The sequence below is a fragment of the Diadema antillarum genome, unplaced genomic scaffold (assembly GCF_040938485.1).
Source record: "Diadema antillarum isolate AM-2024a unplaced genomic scaffold, OU_Dant_1.0 scf00000028, whole genome shotgun sequence".
Taxonomy (NCBI): Eukaryota; Metazoa; Echinodermata; class Echinoidea; order Diadematoida; family Diadematidae; genus Diadema; species Diadema antillarum.
The window spans coordinates 4,807,962-4,830,052 of NW_027270917.1; the positions used below are offsets into that span (position 1 = coordinate 4,807,962).

At 38.7% G+C, this 22,091-nt stretch overlaps 1 protein-coding gene across 1 annotated transcript; it reads left to right on the top strand.

The window, feature by feature from the left end:
* The first annotated feature begins 2,040 nt into the window (after nucleotides 1-2,040).
* Nucleotides 2,041-18,029, top strand: LOC139736014 (zinc metalloproteinase nas-6-like). Its single transcript, XM_071646764.1, has 16 exons — nucleotides 2,041-2,292; nucleotides 3,932-3,988; nucleotides 4,363-4,390; nucleotides 6,404-6,490; nucleotides 7,119-7,180; nucleotides 7,949-8,036; nucleotides 8,402-8,519; nucleotides 9,292-9,470; nucleotides 9,900-10,112; nucleotides 11,268-11,309; nucleotides 11,703-11,831; nucleotides 12,921-12,941; nucleotides 13,448-13,567; nucleotides 14,823-14,951; nucleotides 15,701-15,841; nucleotides 17,083-18,029. Exons 1-16 carry the CDS (start codon nucleotides 2,236-2,238, stop codon nucleotides 17,292-17,294), a joined length of 1,683 nt encoding a protein of 560 aa, XP_071502865.1. The 5' UTR covers nucleotides 2,041-2,235; the 3' UTR covers nucleotides 17,295-18,029.
* The last annotated feature ends 4,062 nt before the right edge of the window (nucleotides 18,030-22,091 follow it).

The following is a 22,091-nucleotide window of genomic DNA, read 5'->3' on the forward strand; positions in this document are numbered from 1 at the left end:
ACATATGAAAAAAATGATTCTGCATCATAAATGATAGTGGCGCAGTGACATTGGTATGCATTTGGACCATTGTGGACTGTGTGGTGAGAATGCCTTGCCCGAGACTTCTGTAATGTCTTTCAGACGTTGAACCACATGTTCCTCATCTTATTGGTATTGCCGCCTGCCAGCTACTAGTAGTAGGCCTAAACGTGAATGCCATCATACGAAGGCGAGGTATTCTAAAGTATCCAATGATAATTCAGGCTCGAGTTTCCGTAATGTTTTGAAGAAGCATTATCATTGAGGTGACGTGCGCTAAATCTGTTACGTAACTTTGAAAAAAATTTGCATTTTTCACACGACCCGAAACTTTCCTCTCAATCATTGCACACACACAAAAAGTAATCTCGCCAAATAAGGGCAGCCACCTATATTGCGATAGCTGGCTCGACCAGCAGAGCGGAATGTCAGTAAACTGGTCAGTCGATAAACGGAAAGACTTATCTGAAGTCATGCAAGATTTCAAAGGAAATCATCTACAAACAAGTTGCGACGAAAGTTCTTCAATATTGGTGTTTTGTTGTTTTAAACAGAAAAAGCAAAGAAGAGAGAAAGAATGGGACCCCATTGAACAATAATTTGCCTCAGACGATACTGTAACATCAAAAGATCAGACAATAATGAATCTTAAACAAATCAAACATATTATTAGATATACGATATCAAGTATCTAAAAGGGAGCTCATAATGAAATAATGTCTTCACGAGGGGGATTTAAAGGAAACCAACACCCAAAGAGAAATGTAGATTCAGTGAAAGCAGCAACATTTTGTAGAACACATCAGTGAAAGTTTGAGGAAAATCGGACAATCGATGCAAAAGTTATGAATTTTTACAGTTTTCTTTTTGTGTTGGAACCGCTGGATGAGGAGACTACTAGAGGTTGTGATGACGAGTTATGTATAGACAACATGTAAAAAGAAGATATGAAGGGATTTCCACACGGGAAAAAAAATCACTTTTCAACATAATGAAAGAGCAATAGATTGACTAATCGTTTTTAGAAAGCAGGGACAATAATTGCTACCAGTATCAAGTTGATGGAATGCGTAATTTTCATGAAAACAAATGAAATTTGTGGAATTCCCTTAATATTTTCTTTTTGTTGTTCACACGTGACATCATGACATCTAGTAGTCTCCTCATCCAGCGGTTCCAACACACACACACAAACAAAATCATAACTTTTGAATCGATTGTCCGATTTTCCTCAGACTTAAACTGATGTGTTCTACTAATGTTGCTGCTTTCACTCTATCCACATTTCTCCATTAGTTTTGGTTTCCTTTAGTATTGCGAAAGGCAATATGAATGTGCCCTCATCCAGATCCCCCTGAAATCCTTAGTTTGAGGATGTTGATTTCAGTTTTTAGGGGGGTAAAGTGACACATAACATTTTGTCTCTTTCTTATAGCTGAATTATTGACAAACACAGCATCTTTCTCCAGTTATCACTGACATTTGTTCAGAGTGAACCAAAGATATACATCGATCAGTTTTTAGGGGGGTAAAGTGACACATAACATTTTGTCTCTTTCTTATAGCTGAATTATTGACAAACACAGCATCTTTCTCCAGTTATCACTGACATTTGTTCAGAGTGAACCAAAGATATACATCGATCATGACAATCAAATTATAATCTGTAGTTAGGGAAAAAATATGCTACCGCTAGTCACATCAATCACCTCTGAGAGACATTGAATACCGCAAATGACCAGGATGATTATGAATATATGCTACATCATTACATCGCACCATTCGCCTATCTTCCATGATTTCTTCATTTTGCTATAGAAAAAAAAAATGTGTATTCATGGACGAAGTCACGAAAACTTATCTTAATGACCGACAGTGACTCACCTGCATAACCCATTCTGATTGGCTGTCAATGATGTCACTGCAGTGATAAAGATCTTAGAACGGATGCTGCTTACCATTCTGGGCAGCTGTCTCAACCCCCTCAACAGCCTCAACAGTCCAGTGGCAAAGGTCATCGGATCATACCTGGTCTGGTTCCTGGCTTTAATCGACGTAAGACCGGTCAATAAATAGGGACTCCTCAGGTGGTCTCCAGAGCAGAAGCGCATTTGGACTTGGTGGAAGCGTTCAGAACAGATAACAGGTGTATAAACTGGTGGAACTACGCTTTAACGATTTGCCGAGTGGACAGGAATATTACCCAAGCTGAGGATGCTACGAGGGTGCATTGCGTTTATGGTGCTGTGTCTGGGTGTAGGAGTGTCACATGTAAGTGAACTTTTCCACTGTTTATGATATGTGTTTTAAGTGTATACAATTATTTCACTGTGAAACACCACTGCCTGGTAGAATTTTGCATCTTTAAAAGCAAACTCTGTCTCTCTTCGTCGAACATCGCACGTTTGCTGACAAAAGAAATTTACTATTATATCAATATCAAAGTGATGTGTGTGTGAAAGAAAAAAAAATTGTAAATTCACTCTGCACATAGAAGAAGAATTCTGCCATGCTTTCTTTTTTAACTTAGATAGAGGTTTCCCCCGCCCATTTTCGTCGTCATTTCACTCTATTGAAAATAAGAAGATATTGTCGATCTCGTCACAAAATGCTTGTTTCGATCTCATCTCTTGTCCATCAATGTTTAAACATTTTCGTGCACTTTTCACCATGTGTTAATTGTAATTCAAATTCACTAAAGGAGCTAAGATCAAGACAGTAGAATCAATCTCACCTATTGGCATTCAGCTTCTCAGTTTCATCCAAAACTGTCTCCCAGATTATATGGTATAAGGCTATGAAATTATTCATTTGCCTTTCAACAGTCTAACCAAAGAGGTGAACGTTAGCTCGTCGCATTTACCATGATAGGGCACCTTTATCATACATAAAAACCCCGCATTTTCCTATCACAACAATTATTCGCTTTCTCAAATTTATCCACTCGATCGACACAGAAATGAGTAAGGCTCTAATTTGCCCTCGACATAAAGGTCCATATATCACTTGCCGAATTTGAATGGCAAAATATTGAATTTGTAAGCAGCAGCGATGAATTTCGGTGACAATTGAAGAGTTTGTTTGATTTTCAAATATGATTGACAAAATACGAATATGAATATCAATAAATGAATATCAATAAAGCAAACCTAGGATTTTAAGGCAGTAAGGTTGTCCGGACGAAATATTGTATTGAAAACTTATTGTCAGTCTACGTAACGTACGTTCACCTCTAAGTCTAGAAATGGTATGAGACACATTGTTCAATAGAAATTAAGGGCTGATATTGTCTTTTCTGTCTTTTCTATTCAATATCAGGCCATTCAGTTTCAAAACAACAAATTTTCAATAAACATTTATCACTTCACCTTCATATGTTACATAGATGTCAGTCCCTCTTAATGTGTGTTCGTCCAAGAATTTTCAATTTCGCATAAATTCCGATATTTTGCTTGTTTGAAGAAATTTGGGGGCAAAGTTATCTTTCATTAAAGTGTTCTCAAAGATCATATCATATTTATGGGGAAAGCTAATTGGAAATAGAAAATAACCTGACATCCCTGAAATGTACCCTTTTACCTAAAAAATGCCCATTTACTTGCATTAAAATAACTTTTGCCATCATTCAAAGCTCAGACACAAAAAGATAATTGTGATTTCCATAAAATCATTAAAAGTCCCGTGGACTATACATGCATTTCAATGAATTTAAAACTTCATGGAACGTTGCATAAATTTCTCTATTTTGTTTTTGTTCTTTTAATCTAAGCATTGTTCTATCGTCCAGTTCATATGCATCAATTTTACTGCCTTTCTAGAATATCATGATTTTTTTTTTTTTAATTCAGTTTTATCAGCGTGTCGTGTGCAGCCTGCTAACGTAAATATTTTTTTTTGTCTCCGATTGCAGGCAGCATATGACTACAAGGTCGGACAGGTTAACGCACGTGGCGTTCGTATTGGCTCAGTAAGTATACATGTACCAACACTTACCAAGATACTTTCTGTATATATATTGAAGAAAAAAAAACCAAAGTTAATGACGTGTAGGGTGGGAAACCATGTGAAGTGGCTATATGGCAGCTTAGCCAAGAAAAGGGGAGAGTAACTTTTGTTCTTTCATAATACGTCAGAGCAGGGAGGTGAGACTCGCCTTTTTTTTTCTCATGATGGGTGTCCGTGATAACTTTTGATAGTTAAGACGCAATACAGGTTGAGTGTGTTCAACAATAGGCATTTTGGACTTCGTATTTCATGAATTTCATATTTACCTTGTACACATTTTTCCCCATTTCGCTCAAGTACCTGTTTTCTCTATACGTGCCTATGTCACATCTACAGGTGGATCTAGTACAGCCGCCAGCAGACAGTAAGACAAATTTACATTTTATTTTAGCCATCAGACGAACTGTATTGGCCATAATGTATTGTCATCCAGAGGACCTGTATATCTGCAGTTATAATAATGTGCCTGACATAACAAGACAATTCATATCACTATCATTATTAATTGAACTGTTGTGCTAATGTTAATTTTTTTTTGGCCATCGTTTTTCAATCATGATCGCTTTTAGTTCTGTCTGTGTATTTGTGTGTGTGTCTGTGTGTGTATGTGTGTGTGCTTGTTTGTTTGTTTGTTAGTTTGTTTGTGCTGACAGGACCATTTTATACATTAACGCCGAACAATTCCAAGGAAATTAATCCTTTCATTATATTTTTTTTTGTCGACCTGTATGACCGAACTCCGTTGGTTGAAGTTAATTAACTTTCTAACATACAATTAATATCCACATTGCTCCTTGCTGAGTATTGCTAATCGGGTACATCTGCTTGCTTGCTTGCGTTTTCTTTGCTTGACCTAAACCGCAGAAAAGGAAGTTAATGTAATATCCCTCAAAAAAAATCATAGAAAAAAAAACTTTGTTGCAGCAGCTTGGTATTCATTCTCTGATCGCTAGTTTTTGCTTGATACTTACTATCTGTCATTATTCTTCTTTTAATGGTGCTCCTGACAGGGTTGGTTTATATAAATCTACTCCAGAAGAGAAAAAAAAAGCCAATAAAAACTTCGTGGATATTTGATTGATTACTTTATTGTCTGCAACGGAAATTCGTCGTACAGTGGATGTTAAAACAAATACACATGAAACACATTACATGTATACACCCAAAACCACAATCACAAAGTGCATCTTAAACTGAAACAGAAGCATATTAACATACAATATGTCATACACCATAACAACGTTGTAATACCGATTGACCCGACGTGTACTAGCTGTACTAAGAGACTAAATGTTGCCATATATTATCATTTCTACCATATCATCTTGATCCCCTGCAGCGCCAGCATCTTAATCCGCAACTCGATTTTTTGAACACTTATTAAATATTTTTAACACTTACTGTTATACGCATCCTGTCATAGTTATCAGGGGTCAGACTTTGTTTAAACCACTTTCATTATTTTCTGTTTCATTTTTTTTTTTTCGTATTAGTCCAAAATATTGTTGGTACATATCTTTTCCTATCCATCTGGTTGTTTTCTTTGTCATCTAATCCATGTTAGTATTAAATCGTCATTATTATGTGTGATTGTTAACGTTTTAAGTGATGTTGTGAAAAGCCAAGCAATCATTAAAAAAACACCAAGGTGTAGAAGAAACGAATAAAGCCCCTTTAAACATGTTTCTCATATAATTCTCCCCATAGAGTGAATAACAAAATTCATAATCGCAATCGTGCATGTGAAAATATACGCCATTGCCCTGTTGAGTAACACAATTCTGGAATTACCTTTTGCTTTCAGCATAACATTCATTCTTATGTTATTTATTGTTTGTTTTCAGTTATACAATTGGCTTTGTTTCATTAAAAAAATGTTTGGTCACATTGCTTCTCGTCCTAAAACTAAAATACCATGTTGACTGGTTGGTTGACCGGTGGGTGGAATCCACTTTTTACTCTTGTTTCCATCTGTTTCGTAATATAATGAAGCAAGGAACACACATACATGACGGAGATATTTTCTAAAATGAGTACACAAACGTGAAGATAAATTAATAATAATAATGATATACATACAATTTCAATAGCGCCATTCTCCACTCTGAACAAATGCTCAAGGCGCTTTACATCAAAGCAAAAAGACTGAAAATACATACACCGTAATAGAAGAAAATGAAAAAGAAAATGTGTATTATTGGAATTTGAAGATAGAGCACTCCTATCAGCTTGATAGAAAAGTGTTCCTAGTAGATATTCATTAGTCAAAATATCGATACATGATACAAAATATACGTTATTTCAACCACGTCGTTGATTACGTCACATCGATCCGTCATAATTATTGTCTGTGTTCATTATGTTTTGCCTCCTGTAGAACTACGATTTTTCGGAACGCCGCGAGAAGGAGATGCCATGGAGCACATCTTAAACATGAACATAGAAGCCATGAACAAGTCAAGTGGTAAGAAATCCTTCAGCTAAAGTTTGTTATGAGCAAGAAAAAATAGTGACAAATCTGTTGCTAATAACAATAATGATTGAATGATAATCAACAACTTGTCAACTAAAGATTGTTTGATTGCTGCAAGAGTGCTTAATGTGTTTGAATATTTTGATTTTGGTGTCTTGAAACTGAAATCTTGAATACTTTGAAACCTTGAATAGACCTATACGTCATCAAAGCGCACAGTATTCATATAGTGTCAGCTTGTTTAGATTGTTATTTCAAATCTGTTCAAATGATGTCATAGGTAAGAATGGATACTCATGTAAGTATAATCAATTATTTGATTAACTCTATATGACCTTTTTGAGCCAAATTTCGGGGAAACTGCCTTCTGGTATTGTGTGCACGAAACAAATGTCCGAGTACCATAAGAGTTCCATGTACAATTAGTTTCAAATTACAAGGGTAAAGTGATATGATCTGTTGCTTCACACCAAGTTCATTCTCCAACAATCCACCTTCCCCTACAAAGAAACACACACATACACGCAGGTGTGCTGTGCCTTATTATTATTTCTTTTTGCACTGATTGTATAACTCCCCTGATTTACGTGTTTGTTTGTTCGTTTGTTTGTTATTGTAGAAGCTGGTGAGGATACCACATGCCTCTCGGAGGGGGACATTGTTGTTCCCTGTGGGGATACGGTGAGTTCACTCTCGCTTTAATATTCCTCCAATTATATTCTTGACATGCACCGATAGATGTCTGCAGCATTATTGACCAATCTTTCAATTCAATTCAATTCACTTATTTCATTTTCATTTTTCTTCCAACAAAACATAACACAAAGTAAACCTTGGCGAAAGTTACTCTTTAAATATAATAATATACCTCTGAAAATCAAAGTAGATATGGTTTCAAATAATATCAAGCAAAAATAACACGAATTTTATGAGAATCGAGCATGAAGTATAAATGATGTTACAGGTTTTCGTGTTTACACGAAACAGTGCAATCGCGATATAGTCACATAATAATGCAAATTAAGGAATTCACTGATGTTAACGCCTCGCTATCAGTCTCAAATTCACCTGTGCAAAGAAGCTTTACTAAATATCCCGTTTTTGATTAAATCTATAAGAAAATACATTGATGTTATTGTAACTGTGCAATAACTTTATTTCGACAACCTTTACGGAGGAATATGCAGTTGCGAAATCATTGACGTAATCTTTTATTGTTTCGCAGGTACTTATTTGAAGTTCATCTCGTTTTGACTGATAATGTTGATAATCTTATTTTTCGCTCTCTGTACGATCACAGATCGCTAACACTCCCTCTAAATTCAAGTTTCATATTCTATGTGTAATAGAACATATTAGGTAAAGCATTCTGTTCATGAACTGACTTTGTAAGGATTCTTCTTCTTCTTCTTCTTCTTCTTCTTCTTCTTCTTCTTCTTCTTTTAATAGGGAGGAAGGGGGCGAAGAAATGCCATTCGCGACCGCTCATTGAGATGGCCAAATGGGGTGGTTCCCTACACCATCGATAACCGATTCGGTAAGTCCCGCGGGAAGCAAACTCAACTGCGCAATTACATGAACTCTTTGAACTTCCAACCTGATTCCTGTCATTATAATATCCGGTTTACAGTTCACACATTCTTCAGTAACTTCATTGACAGGCGATCACTTTATATAGATTGTTTTTCAGTAGAGTATTCATATTCTATGAACATTTTGGTCAAAAAAAAAGTTGCCCTCAACCACCAAAGAGGTTGCCGAGAATTGCTTTTCAAATTCTATGATAAATTGCTTCTCAACCCAGCATTGCTTTTCCAACGATCGGCTCACAGCTCCATTCGCCTTCTCTTGTCTGAATATAAGTGTCACTTGTTTCTGTCGAACCATGATCACGCCATACAGACTACGGGGCTCGCCAACGCATCCTTACTGCCATTCAGAGGTACCATGACACCACGTGTATTCGCTTTGTGCAGCGGACCAACCAGCGGGACTATGTCGAGGTCTTTCCTGGCAACGGGTAAGAAAACAACAAAAGAAAAACAAAAACAAATTAAGAAACAAACAAAAACGACAGCGACGTGACAGAGAAAAACTACAAAAGGAAGTCTTTCCTTCAAGCTAATTGATCAGAAATTCCACTGACAAAGCGCTTGCTATTTTGGCAGATAAGACTTCGTGTGAACAAATCGCAGTGACTTAAAGGTCCTGTTTACCTTTAGGAACAGTGATTTGAAAAAATGTTCAAGATATCACATTTCGTGCATATGTGTTGGTCAGCTGTATCACACAACGTCCTACCATATATATTTTTTTGCAATAAAGCAAAAAATATACGGAGATATCATTGTTTTTCTCAATAAACCATAACTGTAGACGGTTTGGTCCGGAAACATTTTTATCACAACTATTGTTCACATTTTGTATATTTAACAATGCTTAACATTGATTATATTGGTCAAATTTTTACATTGGTTGTTTCTATCCGTACTCACATTTTAGAACTATTTTGAAGCACTACTGTTTAATTTTTGTTTCATCTGCAAATGGTAAATAATGCCTTTAAACGTATGACCGCTGTCCACTTTGGTATCTACGTTGTATAACTCTTTACTCCTGTGCTCACACACCGTTTTCTTTTCTTTTTATCCTTTTGCCTTCATCTGCATCTTTATGTTTGATCAAAGAGCCATCAAGCTTAAATTGCACATTGATGGGTATTCCACGTGACATTATCTTTTTTTTTTTTAAACAAAGTGTATATCTCTCTGTTCTATGCTCTATATACGTAGCTGCTATTCATTAGTCGGGCGTGTCGGGGGTCGCCAGCAGCTGTCTCTCGGGGTGGGCTGCACGACAAATTTGGGCACCATCATCCACGAATTCATGCACGCCATCGGGTTCCAGCACGAGCAGACCAGAGCTGATAGAGATAGCTTTGTCTACATCTACACCCAGAACATCATCAGAGGTAACGACCTCTAGGATTCCCAATCTTGAATATTAGCTATTATAATCATTATAAGCTATTGTAGTTGATAGTATAGTGCTTTACTATTACTAACTCAATGTGATTTCAATTAGCACAAACGCAGAAATATCCCCCCCCCCCGCAAAAAAAAAACCCCGACAACAGCAGCAGCAGCAGGAGCAACAACAAGTATCGATTATACAGCTATATTCCTCAGCAATTGTAACTAAATCCTACGTAAATGTAGTACAATAGACGGGAGATACACAGCGATAATCAAGAATGAGCTTTCTGCGTCAAATCACTTGTAAACTGGGAAGCATTTCCTCTGCAGTGTCGGTTGTGACCATCTCTGTCGTATCGATAGCAGTTGAGTCCAGCAAGAGTGTCATCACTTTCACAACTTTTGTCCGATTTAAAATTCCGCAGGGCTCGAATACAACTTCGACAAGTACGATCTGACTCAGATCGACCACCTCGGCACTTCGTACGACTACTTCTCCGTCATGCACTACCACATGACCGCCTTCAGCTCCAACGGCCAACCGACCATCGTCGCACGCGACCAGAGAGTGCGACTCGATTACCGGTCCGATTTCAGCAACGTTGACATCGACGAAATCAATATCCTCTATGAATGCAGTGAGTGCAACGGTCATTTCCCTTCTTTGAGTAGGGCAGAGTTTGACTGGCTTGGACTAACTTGCTTTTATCTTACTTGGACTAACGTCTGAGCGGATGATCCGAGGGAGAGAAGAATAGAATCATTAAATGAAAGAAAGATGTTGTTTAGAGGGGGGAAGGTTCAGGTGCCATTTTCTTCACTTTGTCTCCCTCTACGAATTGAATTTGATAAGATCGCAACTGCTGATCTGTAAATTAAAAAAAACATGTCGGAAAGCAGTAGATGACAGGTTCGAGTACCACTGGTTCCTTTTTTCCGACATGTTTCTTAATTTACAGATCAGTAGTTACGATCTTAACAAATTTAATTTGTAGAGGGAGACAAATTAAAAGAAGATGGCACCTGAATAGAATCATTATCAGCATGTAATTACGAAGTCCCCACTTTTGCACCTTTTGTAGCATGCTACATAGATATATTTTTTTTTTATGTCAAAAATGCAAAACGCTGAGCACTTCTCTTTATTCGGCATTTCTCTTTTCACACTCCATATTGCACCAGGTGTGTCTCTTGTAATATACACACACAATTACATGTATCTTATAATGGCCTTATTCTCATACCGCTTCTGCAATTTACCATTCACGTAAATACAACAATGTCTTAAATTACATTCCTCTTGACGCTCGTCCTGAGTGCGGCTGTCAAGTAACGAGCAGGAATAATCCTTACATCTGTACAATTATGAAGATGAAAATGAAAGTAGCAAAGACAACCCTGCATGGATGCATATTCTTAAAACCCATTTTAGTCATTCTAGTCTATTTATTTATTATCCGCTGTTATGACATTTTAGCCAAGAACTTCAAGATGGGAAAATGAATTTGATTGCCATGACCCTTTATGTGAGTCATATAGGTGTATATAGGTATATACATAAATATACATACATAGATTGATTGATTGGTTCATTCATTCATTCATTCATTCATTCAGTCAGTCATTCAGTCAGTCAGTCAGTCAGTCAGTCAGTCAATCAGTCAGTCAGTCAGTCTGTCTGTCTGTCAGTCAGTCAATCAGTCAGTCAGTCAGTCAGTCAGTCAGTCAGTCAGTCAGTCAGTCAGTCAGTCATTCGTTCCTTATTTACTTATTTTTTCTCCTTTTTTTCGCAGGCAACACCGGTGGTGGTGGAGATGATGGGACAAACCCGACAAGTAAGAATGAGTGGTAACTTAATCTTTGGACACCAAAAGTATCAACACACAATACGATCATATAAAGTCCCACTGCGTACCAAATGGAGTGTAGACCGCTATTATACGTATTCAGGCAAAACACAGAGAAATACACGGATGTCCCCATTCCTATACTGCTTCAGCACTTCCAGTGATGCAACGTTATTGAAACATCAATTTTGAGGGGTTTGCTTTGTTTCTGATGTACTGTTTTGTCATTTGACGCTCCTCTTCAATTATCGAAGACAACTTGATTCCCATAGAACAACGTCAATCCCCACCATTCGTCAGATGTTTAAGGTTTCTTTCTATATCTAGCTATCTATTTATCTTCTTGATTCATTTGTCCTTATGTCCCCATTAATTGTTTAGACCCAGATGATTGTGTTGACAAGAATGAGTACTGTCCAGACTGGGCCGAAGCGGGTTTCTGTCAGCGTAACCCCGAGTGGATGTTAGCCAACTGTCTAATCAGCTGCGAAGTCTGTCAACCCGATACAGGTATCAGAGAGTAATTTTTGTGGCTTCATGCATGCCTCATTTCCCATGCGTTCATAATTACAATCTTATGCTGCTCTTCTAGCACCCCCGCCCCCCCCCCCCATCCCAGCATTTTCATAGATTCAAAATGTTTTTGTTGTTCTTGATTTCACTTTACTTGTTAATGGCATACTTATAAATTTTACATAAGGTTATTATACTTTGAAGTGTTAAGATGTGCACCTATCTTCTGTAAAAAAAAAGAAATATATGTATTTACATGTTTTGTTGGAAATGGAAAATGAATGAATAAATGGATGAATGAACGAAGGAACGAACTAACGAATGTATGAATGAATGAATAAATTGATTAATGAATACGTGGTGACCGATGTTATGAATATGTATATATGCAAATTAATATATACATGATTTGTTCGAGGAAACTCAAGTAGATGGAGAAGTTTCTAGAGAGGAGATCGCAAACATGGCACACACTCAGCATTCAGATAATAATTACATGCATTAATTTTTCATGCCACAGAACACATCTTGATTCTCAGAGAATTTGAGGTGTAGTGGATAAATGGTCTGAATGATTATTTAACGGGGTCAGATACTGGGTTCGGTCGACTACTGGCTGGCGAGTTCCTACAAACGCTCCTGGACAGGGTGTGTTATCCACAATGTCCCTCTTGATCAAGGGGTATACCTCCACTAAATGAGGGTCTGGCTGTGCTAATATCAAGTATAGATGGGACTGAGGACCACGTGTTGACGCTTAAGAGGCTATACCTGGATACACACAGAGATATCGCTTAATAATAATAGATGGTATTTTAAGAGCGCCATTTTCACTGGATGTAAAGTCGATATCCATGGCAACATAATAATTATAACCGTTCTTTTTTTTCTCTGCTGTGATAAACCAGAGCGACATCACACCCACGCCTCCCATCCCGCTTAAAAACGTAGTAAAATCTAATCTGTAATGTGTAATCTGTACTGTAACAAACATGACTCAGAAGCAGAACGCGTAGAATCATCTGTGATCTTTGTTTTTGACGAATCACTCTTCTGTCTTTTTTTTTCTTTCTATTTTCTTATCAGGCACCGGCGGAGGCAATGAAAGTGAGTACGAGGCAGATTTAGATTATTCAGACATTCCTTAGCGTTACATCAAATTATAAAAGGATCCTTTCAATCAGTTGACGTCTTAGAAGATCGTATGATTTTTCCCCCATATGATAATATGGGCCTTGATATGGGGCTTGCGTTCTCGAACAATCCCAAAGTAATAAATTAGATTGGGAAAACAAATTAATTCAACCCGTTAATTTATATGTACTTGAAGAGTACTGCGGGGAAAAACAATAAATCGCATGGTGCAATAACATGCATCACAGAGAAAACTGAAACGAGTCTTTATCTCAATATACTGAAGCTACAAAACTTCCGTCCTTTTTTTTTTAATTTTCACGTTCATTAAAACCGTGGAAATAACTTAAGTGTGACCATGCTAAAGTCATTGCTTTTAAAATGACCCGTATCTGAAAGGCGCCGTTGTACATTTGAACCTTTGTTATTTTGTTTTTCCGTCTAACATCTCCTCTACTTTATTTTCTTCGTGCTGATAGACTGCAGGGATATGGACGAAAGCTGTGAATACTGGGCAAGCATTGGTGAATGTGAGGCCAATCCATCATGGATGCTGCCAAATTGTCAAGTCAGCTGCAATCAGTGTGACGTCGTAACAGGTGAGAATGATGGACAGACTGACAGACAAACAAACAAACAAACACACGAGACAAAATCAAAACGCACTAATAAAGCAGCCGTAACTCTTTCATGGGATCTAGGGCAATTACCCCCTGGACAATGCCCCCGACCCCCCCCCCCCCCCTGACCTTAACCCTAATCCTAATCCTGAACCATATCCTAACCCTGACCCAAATTCTAATCCTAAACCTAACCATAATCTTTACTCTAACCTTATCACTAACCAGTATTTAGTCGGGCAATTGCCCTGATACGCTTTCGTGAGTGTGTCAGTGTCGAAGAGGATGCTTCACACATCCTGCAGCCAGAGCCCAAGAGACCCTTTATAACGTTCTCTACCATCGACCAGTGGTCCGTATTAGGGCAATTACCCCCCCCCCCCCCCCCCCGGCTGAATAATGGTTAGTGATAACATTAGAATAAAGATCGGGGTTAGGGTTAGGTTTAGGGTTAGAGTTTGGGATAGGGTTAGGATTAGGTTCAGGATTAGGATTAGGTTAGGATCAGGGGAAGGGTCCGGGGTAATTGCCCAGGGGTAATTGCCCTAGACCCTAGTGGCCACGGAGATCATTTCCACGGGCACTGCTATAACAGCCAGCTAAAATCCCTAGCTCTAATCATGGAGCTTCTGTAGGAGCTCCATGCTCTAATGAGGGCGCTACTCTGAGAGTTGGGCCAGAGCCATCAAAACACAGCTGAGGTTGGCTGACAAACTGCACTATGCTCAAATGTGTAGTATTATGGCGACATGATCCCTTGTTAGGCAAAACATTTAACAAAGGAGTACACTTGTCATTATTATGACTGACTGAAACCGAGTTGACCCCCCCCCCCCCCCCCCAATGTGATTCTAATTGTAAACCATGACACAATATTGTCAGCGGAAGTCAGTTCGGGATATGGGGAATAGAAATAATTGTATGTTCTAAACACAGCGATTAGATGCAACACGTGCATGTACTTAGTATGAAAGTGCAAAACAATGAATTTATCAAAAAATATGTTACCTTATGCCAATTAGCAATTTGAATAATAGCAACGAAACTATGAAACGAAATTGTGAACGTTCGCATGATGAAATAAGTGGTATCACTGCACACAACCACTTGCTGCAGATTTTATTGTAAAGCAGTAATTCATGTTTTGGCATATAATTGGCCACAGGGCTGAATGTCACTACGATGAAATCATCCCTAATTAAAACTATGTGTGCTCTTTTCTATGCTTGACCAGAAAACTGCGTGGACCTGAACGACAACTGCGCCCTTTGGGCTCGATTTGACCAGTGCTCGGCTAACCCAGACTACATGCTGACGAATTGCCCGAAATCGTGCGGGCAGTGCAGTGAAGGCCTGATGAAAAGTAAGTGCATAGCGCCATCTATTGCCAAAGCTGAACTTAAGAGTTGGATGGAAGTGTAGTGTTGTTATTGATCTACTCACAGTGTTTGTGTGTGGTATCAAACTCACCGTTAAGCGTTGAATCTACCACCAAGTTTGATATTCAGCTTATCGCGGTAAAATGAGAGAAAAAGAGACGATTGTTCTGATGAAACGAAACTGCCTCACTTTATTAATTTGATTAAATTTTGATTAAAATCATCCTCCTCATCGTTCTCATCGTCGTCGTTGTCGTCGTCACCACATCGATCACCTTCGTGTCTCTCTCAGTCATTCGTGTTTCAAAGGTAATGAAGTGTAGGTAATGCCTTCGAGACCCATACGCAAGGTCGAATTTCAGAAGAATATCATTTAGTAGAGCAGCTCTTCTCACAAAAGAAAAAACACCAAACAAACAACAGCAGCAGCAAAAGCAAAAACTAAAGACATCTCATGCACGTAATAAGATCGCGCTTTTCATTCATTCAACGCAAAGAGCAGGGTGTTTAACCCATTGAAGTGGTCCCGCCCTCACATCCAACTGAACCTCATGGAAGACCAGCTCGTGCAGCTGAATATGGCATATCCATCCATCGTCTCAAATGGAAAAATGAAATAGCAAAAGGAAAAGGCAACTCAAGAACAAAATTGTGTCTTACGTTCTCTATCTAGTACTTTTGATTTATGCCTCAAATACCTCATATTCTTCCTCCCTCCATTTATTTTTTTCAGGTTGCGAAGATTATAATGAAAACTGTCCTGATTGGGCAGCTTACGACCAATGCGACCTCAACCCGGGCTACATGAACTACAACTGCAGAAAGAGCTGCGGGCTCTGCACGGCCAGCTCACCTCTTGACCTCGTACCGCAAGGTAGGCTAAAACAAAGCTATCCGTACACAAAATCTGGCCGACTCGGTTTCAGTTGGGCACAACATGGCGTATATTCCTTTGCTACTTTATTGCGTAACAGAGCATTATGCCGCCATATCGTTACCCAGTGGAGCAGAGTTGGCCAAACTTTATCATTATGACCAGATGACACTGGGCGAAAAAAAAAACAACTTAAGAAAGGCCCTCTATACTCGGAGCTTCACGAAAAAAAAAAAGTTGCAGGCTCATTTACCGCTTTGAACCAATAAACCCCCTCTCTATCCTCATAGCTGTATCAAGATTAGATTAATTGTCCAAGTGACACAATTAACATGGAATATATAGAAGACACGTTTTGACGTAAGGATGGTGACGAAGAACACAATTTTCACCATGATCTGAGATATCAGAATGCGATAAATGAAAGGTCGATACGTAAGGAAATGAGACAAGTAATGTTTGTTTTGTTTGTTTGTTTTATTTAAACACGGGTTAAAATTTGGTTATATTATTGAGGATTGGAAAAAATAAGAAAATAGAGGAGGCGGAGAGATGACGCAGATGTCTTTGTGATTCTGTAAGTCTCAACATTACACAGTGAGGTTAGAGGTTCGAGCCCCGGTAACCATAATAATCATGTTCATCCTCAGACAGAATAGGAATCGCTACATTGGTGGGTATGTATCATTCATTGACGATTCCGTATACATTATGTACTTGGGCGGTCGGTTAAAAAACGTTCCCGTGCATAGGTACTGAAATGTTGATGCATGATTTTACAGGACCATAATCGATTATTGACAGTATGGCTTATTATGTCGACATGATGAGAGTGAGTCAAATTGCGATAATGTACTAGTTATGATCATCAATGTAATTATCATCTTCATTCATTTCTATCATCGTCATTATACGCTTTAGCAATGACGAAGGAGTGCGGTCAAGAAGAATCGCTATGCAATTAGTGGATAAACGCCATCTACGTTAAAAAAAAGAATCAGTGCACGAATCCTAAATTGTCAAAGTGGCCCTTCTACTAGTCGTTAGCATTCGAGCCTCTTTTTCAGACGAATAATCCTCACTTCGACTCCACCTAACATGGATGTACAAGAATAAGATATGCATCTCGTTTGTCTGATGAGCATTCATGCATAATCGGTCTGTGTGCATCGACTTATGTCGTAGCTGCTTTACACAGACATTAATGTACTCTGCCTTTCTTTTTTCTCCCCAAAATTTAGCGCAATGCCAGGACACCAACGGTTACTGCTCAATCTACCAATCACAAGGCATGTGCGAAAGCAAGCCGGAGTACATGAACATGTTTTGCCCGTCGACTTGCGGGATGTGTCCGGAGCAACTCTATGCCGGTAACGGGGCAAGCGGTCGCTGGTCTCTGCAGCAGTGGTTGGTGGTTGCACTGGCCACTGTTGTTCTTCCCAGATTGGTATAGCCATGCTTCCATCCCTGCTTTAGATGTAAGATTTTGTATAACCCGATTCTGATTAATGTCGACATCAAATCTAGTGTCAGTATTCCAAGAAATGCGTAAACATTACTTACTGTCAATGTTCATGGAACCCCTACAGGTCCTACTGTAGGAACGTGAGGACCTAACAAAATAAAACGCAAAAATTCAGTCATTCAATGTCTTACAAACTAAGCAGTGTTCTCAATAACACAAACATCCTAATCTTCGTGAACCCTGCTACAGAATTCTTTAGTTTGACACAGCAGCTGTCTCGTTGTCAAATGATTGCAAAAACAGGTAGGCCTCCAAGTATATTACACTTATTACATCTTCTGAAATACGTGACGGTGTTTAAATAGTCACTTTGACAAGTGAAATGTGACGAAAGACAATTTAGCCATCCTTTTCTTCGTCATCAAAGACTTATTCAATGATAGAAAGTAATCAGAATGATAAAGATGTAATATCCACCAAAGCTCAGTAAGGGCTGTTTATATTTGTGACAATGCAATGCTTAGTACTATTTTGATTTGAGATGATCATTTTTGTACTTGATGATCCATGAACATTGTGTCGCAATAACAACACTACTAGTACTATGATATTGTTACTCATATACTGTTATTTTGTTCAGCTTAGATGAACAATGTAAGTGAAATTAAGTTAATTTTCACAATATGAGTACTGGTCATTGCTATAAGAGCAATACCATCTTGCGCCGGGCGCATTTTTTTCCGCATTGTGTATGTATTATATTATGCTAGATTGTATTTTTACTCTTGACTAAATTAAATTATTGTTTCATAATACATCTGTATAATCGTGTCAAAATTTTGAGGTTCGAGGTTCGGAAATTGTGGCAAGTAGAATTTCTGAAATACATTTCGGTACGTTGACATTATGGTTGTGCATATATAACAATGCACACGTATATATATATATATATATATATATATATATATATGTGTGTGTGTGTGTGTGTGTGTATGTGTGTGTGTGTCTATGTGTCTAACATATATATTTATATATGTATATATATATATATATATATATATATATATATATATATGATATGCATACATATGTCTTCGTGTAACATTCATTCATTGTCAATAAGGGAGTTCATGGTTAGTGCATGTCTCATTTGACCCCTACACCACAGACTTTGAAATAACATGGACATGTGTTGTGATCAAGAATTCCTTCTCGAAGCATGTCATCTTGTATTAAATCAATGTTGAGAAAGTGCATGGAGAGATTATGCTAAACAGTGTTGATGAATGACTTACACCTGTACGTTCTAATTTAGTCTGAAACACAAACATTGTACTGACATAATTCTCATAGTTGCTCGAGACTTCTTTACGTTTTAAAGTCAGTGGCAAATACACAGACATTCTCATTTGGCATTTGTTCTGCACATGCACAAATCACAACCGTGAAACTCCCTTATTTGCGAATAAACCATAGGCACTTTGTAAACTGGACATGTTACTATTTTGGACCTCAACATCTTACAAGTAACAGTGGCGGATCTGCAGGGGGAGAGGATAGGCGATTTAAATACTGTTTGGGCTTCTTTCTTCTTCTTTTTTTTTTCGTTGCTGGCTAGGGGGCTTTAGGGGGATTAAACCCAACCTCGGGCTGTTTTTTTATAATCTCATTAATTATTTAATTAATTAATTGATTAATTAATTGGTAATAAATTAATGACTTTATTTATATATATGCTTATCTATTTATTTATTCATTTATTCATTTATTATAGCTCTTCAGGGGTTTTGGGAAGAGAATTAGTGGCATTAAAATTGTGAAGATTTGTTTACATATACTATAGCAGAGTTAATCATATTTAATTAAAATGCTTGAATGATGACTTTAATATCGTTCGCAAATAGCAGCAAAAGTCACATGTCAGGGATGAATAAATTTGTGAAACTGTTGGCTTGTATAAAGAAGGCTCAGTGCATCAACTATATTCCAACAAAACGTTAACGTTTTGTCTCAGGACTTCATTCTGACACCGAATGCTGCCAGTTGTACGTGTATTATATTGTATTGTATTGTATTGTATTGTATTGTATTGTATTGTATTGTATTGTATTGAATTGTATTGTATTGCGACATGGGTGCATGGTGAGCGGTAAAAGAAAGGTGGCTAACATAAAATGCGCCCTCTGTGTTTATTCGGGAAGGTGATAACGGAGGACAATCTTATCAATAACAGCCCTATTTTGGTCCCTTCTATTATGTTTACTTTCCCATCATTAACCGCTTGCATATCTTTGGTGCCAAAACAAAGATCAATATCAAAAACAAAATTTAGACAGAAATGACACGGTATAATTTTAAGATCATATCGGGCTAATCTGAGAATTGATACATATGAATGGGAGGATGTCAGCAACGGTAGGAAAGATGACATAGATCTGTTAAAGGGCACTTCAAATATGTCGTCGTCGTTGTCGTCGTCGTCATGATGAATGCATCGTAATCTGGTTTCCAGACCCGTTGCCAGCTGTAATCCTTCTGCAAAATGCGTCCTCCGCGGCGACGAAGTCACGGCCTTTGCCGAAGGACCATACAGCTGAACCTGCTACAGCTTTTGTCGTTAGAGGGCGTCAATATTCTAGGAGAGAAATTATTACGAGCAGAAGGTCTGGAAGCCAGACAATCACTCGCCATTAGTAGATACATGTATCCACAACTAAATGACACGCGCCTTGAAAATTAAAATAATAATGATAACAACAACAACAGCTCCTGATGGTGCCACTCTCGAGTGGCAATCTCTGAAGCACTTGGAGCAGATTAATGAGGCTGGCGCTGAGGCAGGGGCTGCCCTAGTCTTCCTTCTGGCTCTCTTGTCAGCCTGCTGATTGTTTCTTGCAGGTTCAGCCCACTTGACGGGTGCACGTTCGACACCCACGAGTCATTCAGTCCACGAGTTAAACAGCCCACGAGTTACTCAGCCCTTGATCTCGATACTAAAGGCAAATAAGGCCCACGAGTACGACACTTAATGGTCACACAAGGCCCATGAGTTCGGTACTAGTCGCACGTACCCACAAGCTCGACACTATATTAAGCGATAAATGACCCACAGGACGGAAAAAGTAAACCTCCTCATGTAGGCCCTGTTTGCCTACTGTCGGACTTTTATAGGCCTTATTTTGCCTAGTATCGAACTTGCGGGCCGTATGACTCATGGGTGCCAGTTTCCTGGGATGACCTCCCAGGTGTTGGGTTCGGGTTCAGTTATCTTCATGTCGCGTATGCACACACACTTGAAATGAAAATGCGGTCTTTCTATATGGGACGAAAACACTCGCACATCTCTCCATATAGCATGTCCATCGGTATACGATCTGGGGGTTGTTTCATAAAGCTGTTCTTAAAGTTACGAACGACTTAAGAACGACTGGTGATCAGTTCCTGTGCTGAATTATTGAAATTCTGATAAGTATAGCACATCAGAACTGATCACCAATCGTTTTAAAGTTGTTCGTAACTTTAAGAACAGCTTTATGAAACACCCCCTGGTTCCAAATGTGAGGACCTTCAGGACATCAGGACCTTATCCTGCCACTATGAGCAGGAAATATCTAAAGCAGTGAAGGTAGACGGTGCTGAGCCGCTACTCTTGACAGGAGTAGGTTGTCCAGGACTTGCATCCGTATCGCAGGGTACTGGGGAATCGGCCTACCTTCGACTCTGGATACACCCGGTAGGCATACAAGATTCTGCAGGCGCCTGCCAGGACGCTGGCGAAGACTTTCCATTCAACGCTAAAAAGGGATATGCCTCGGTAGTTACGTTAGTCGCTTCAGTCTCCCTTGTCATTGTAGGTCTAGTGACGATTGGCGTTGCGTACGTCTTGGGAGACGCGACCCTTAAATTCTCCCAGCAAAGGCACAGGAGCTCGTGGAGGTACTGTCTGTGTTAAAGTACTGATGTGCCGCTCTTCAGAACTTCTGGCGGGATGCCATCTTTCCCAGGAGCCTTTCCACTGGAGAGACAGTCATGGCTGTGCTGAGTTCTTCTGTTGTTCTCGGGACATCTAGCTCCTCTCTGAATGAGAGATTGGCTAAGGTTTAAAGTGATGAGATGATTTTACAATGTTCGTATATCATTCATGTTCTGTGGAAGAAGAACAATGGAAATAATTATATAGAATTGAACTGAACTGAATCAGAATTGGGCAGTTTCACCAACTCTCCTCAAGCGCTTGTTAAATTCTAACTCCAGCAATAAGGCCGTGACTTATAGGAATGTTTGCTGGAGTACAAACCCCTATAGATAATACTATAAAAGAACCTACCAAAATGAACGTAAATGCCTATTATATATTGATAATTGGGCTGACGAACTTTTAGTAGTATCTTTTCGATGTGTCTATTACACAAGAATAGTTTATTCAGCCAAACGGCGTAGTCTTGTGTTAAATCTCGGGGGGCGTTTGATTTACGCCAAAAGTACTTCCTTCAAATAATCAGCAAGGCTATGAATCTCCACGTTAACCGACCCTGTCCACGCAATCATTTCCTTTTTGGAAAGACATATCTGAGATAACTTCCTTTCAGGTGCGGCATAGACTTTGAAACAATGGACATGAATCGTCCAGGTTGTCGTATCCAAATTCTCTTTTTCTCGTTCTATGTAAAGGCATGATTGCTTCTTGAGCAACACCTTAAAGGACAGGGAAGAAGAACAAGTGAGAAAATGTATGATAAAATATGTATAACACACACACACACACACACACAGACACACATACAT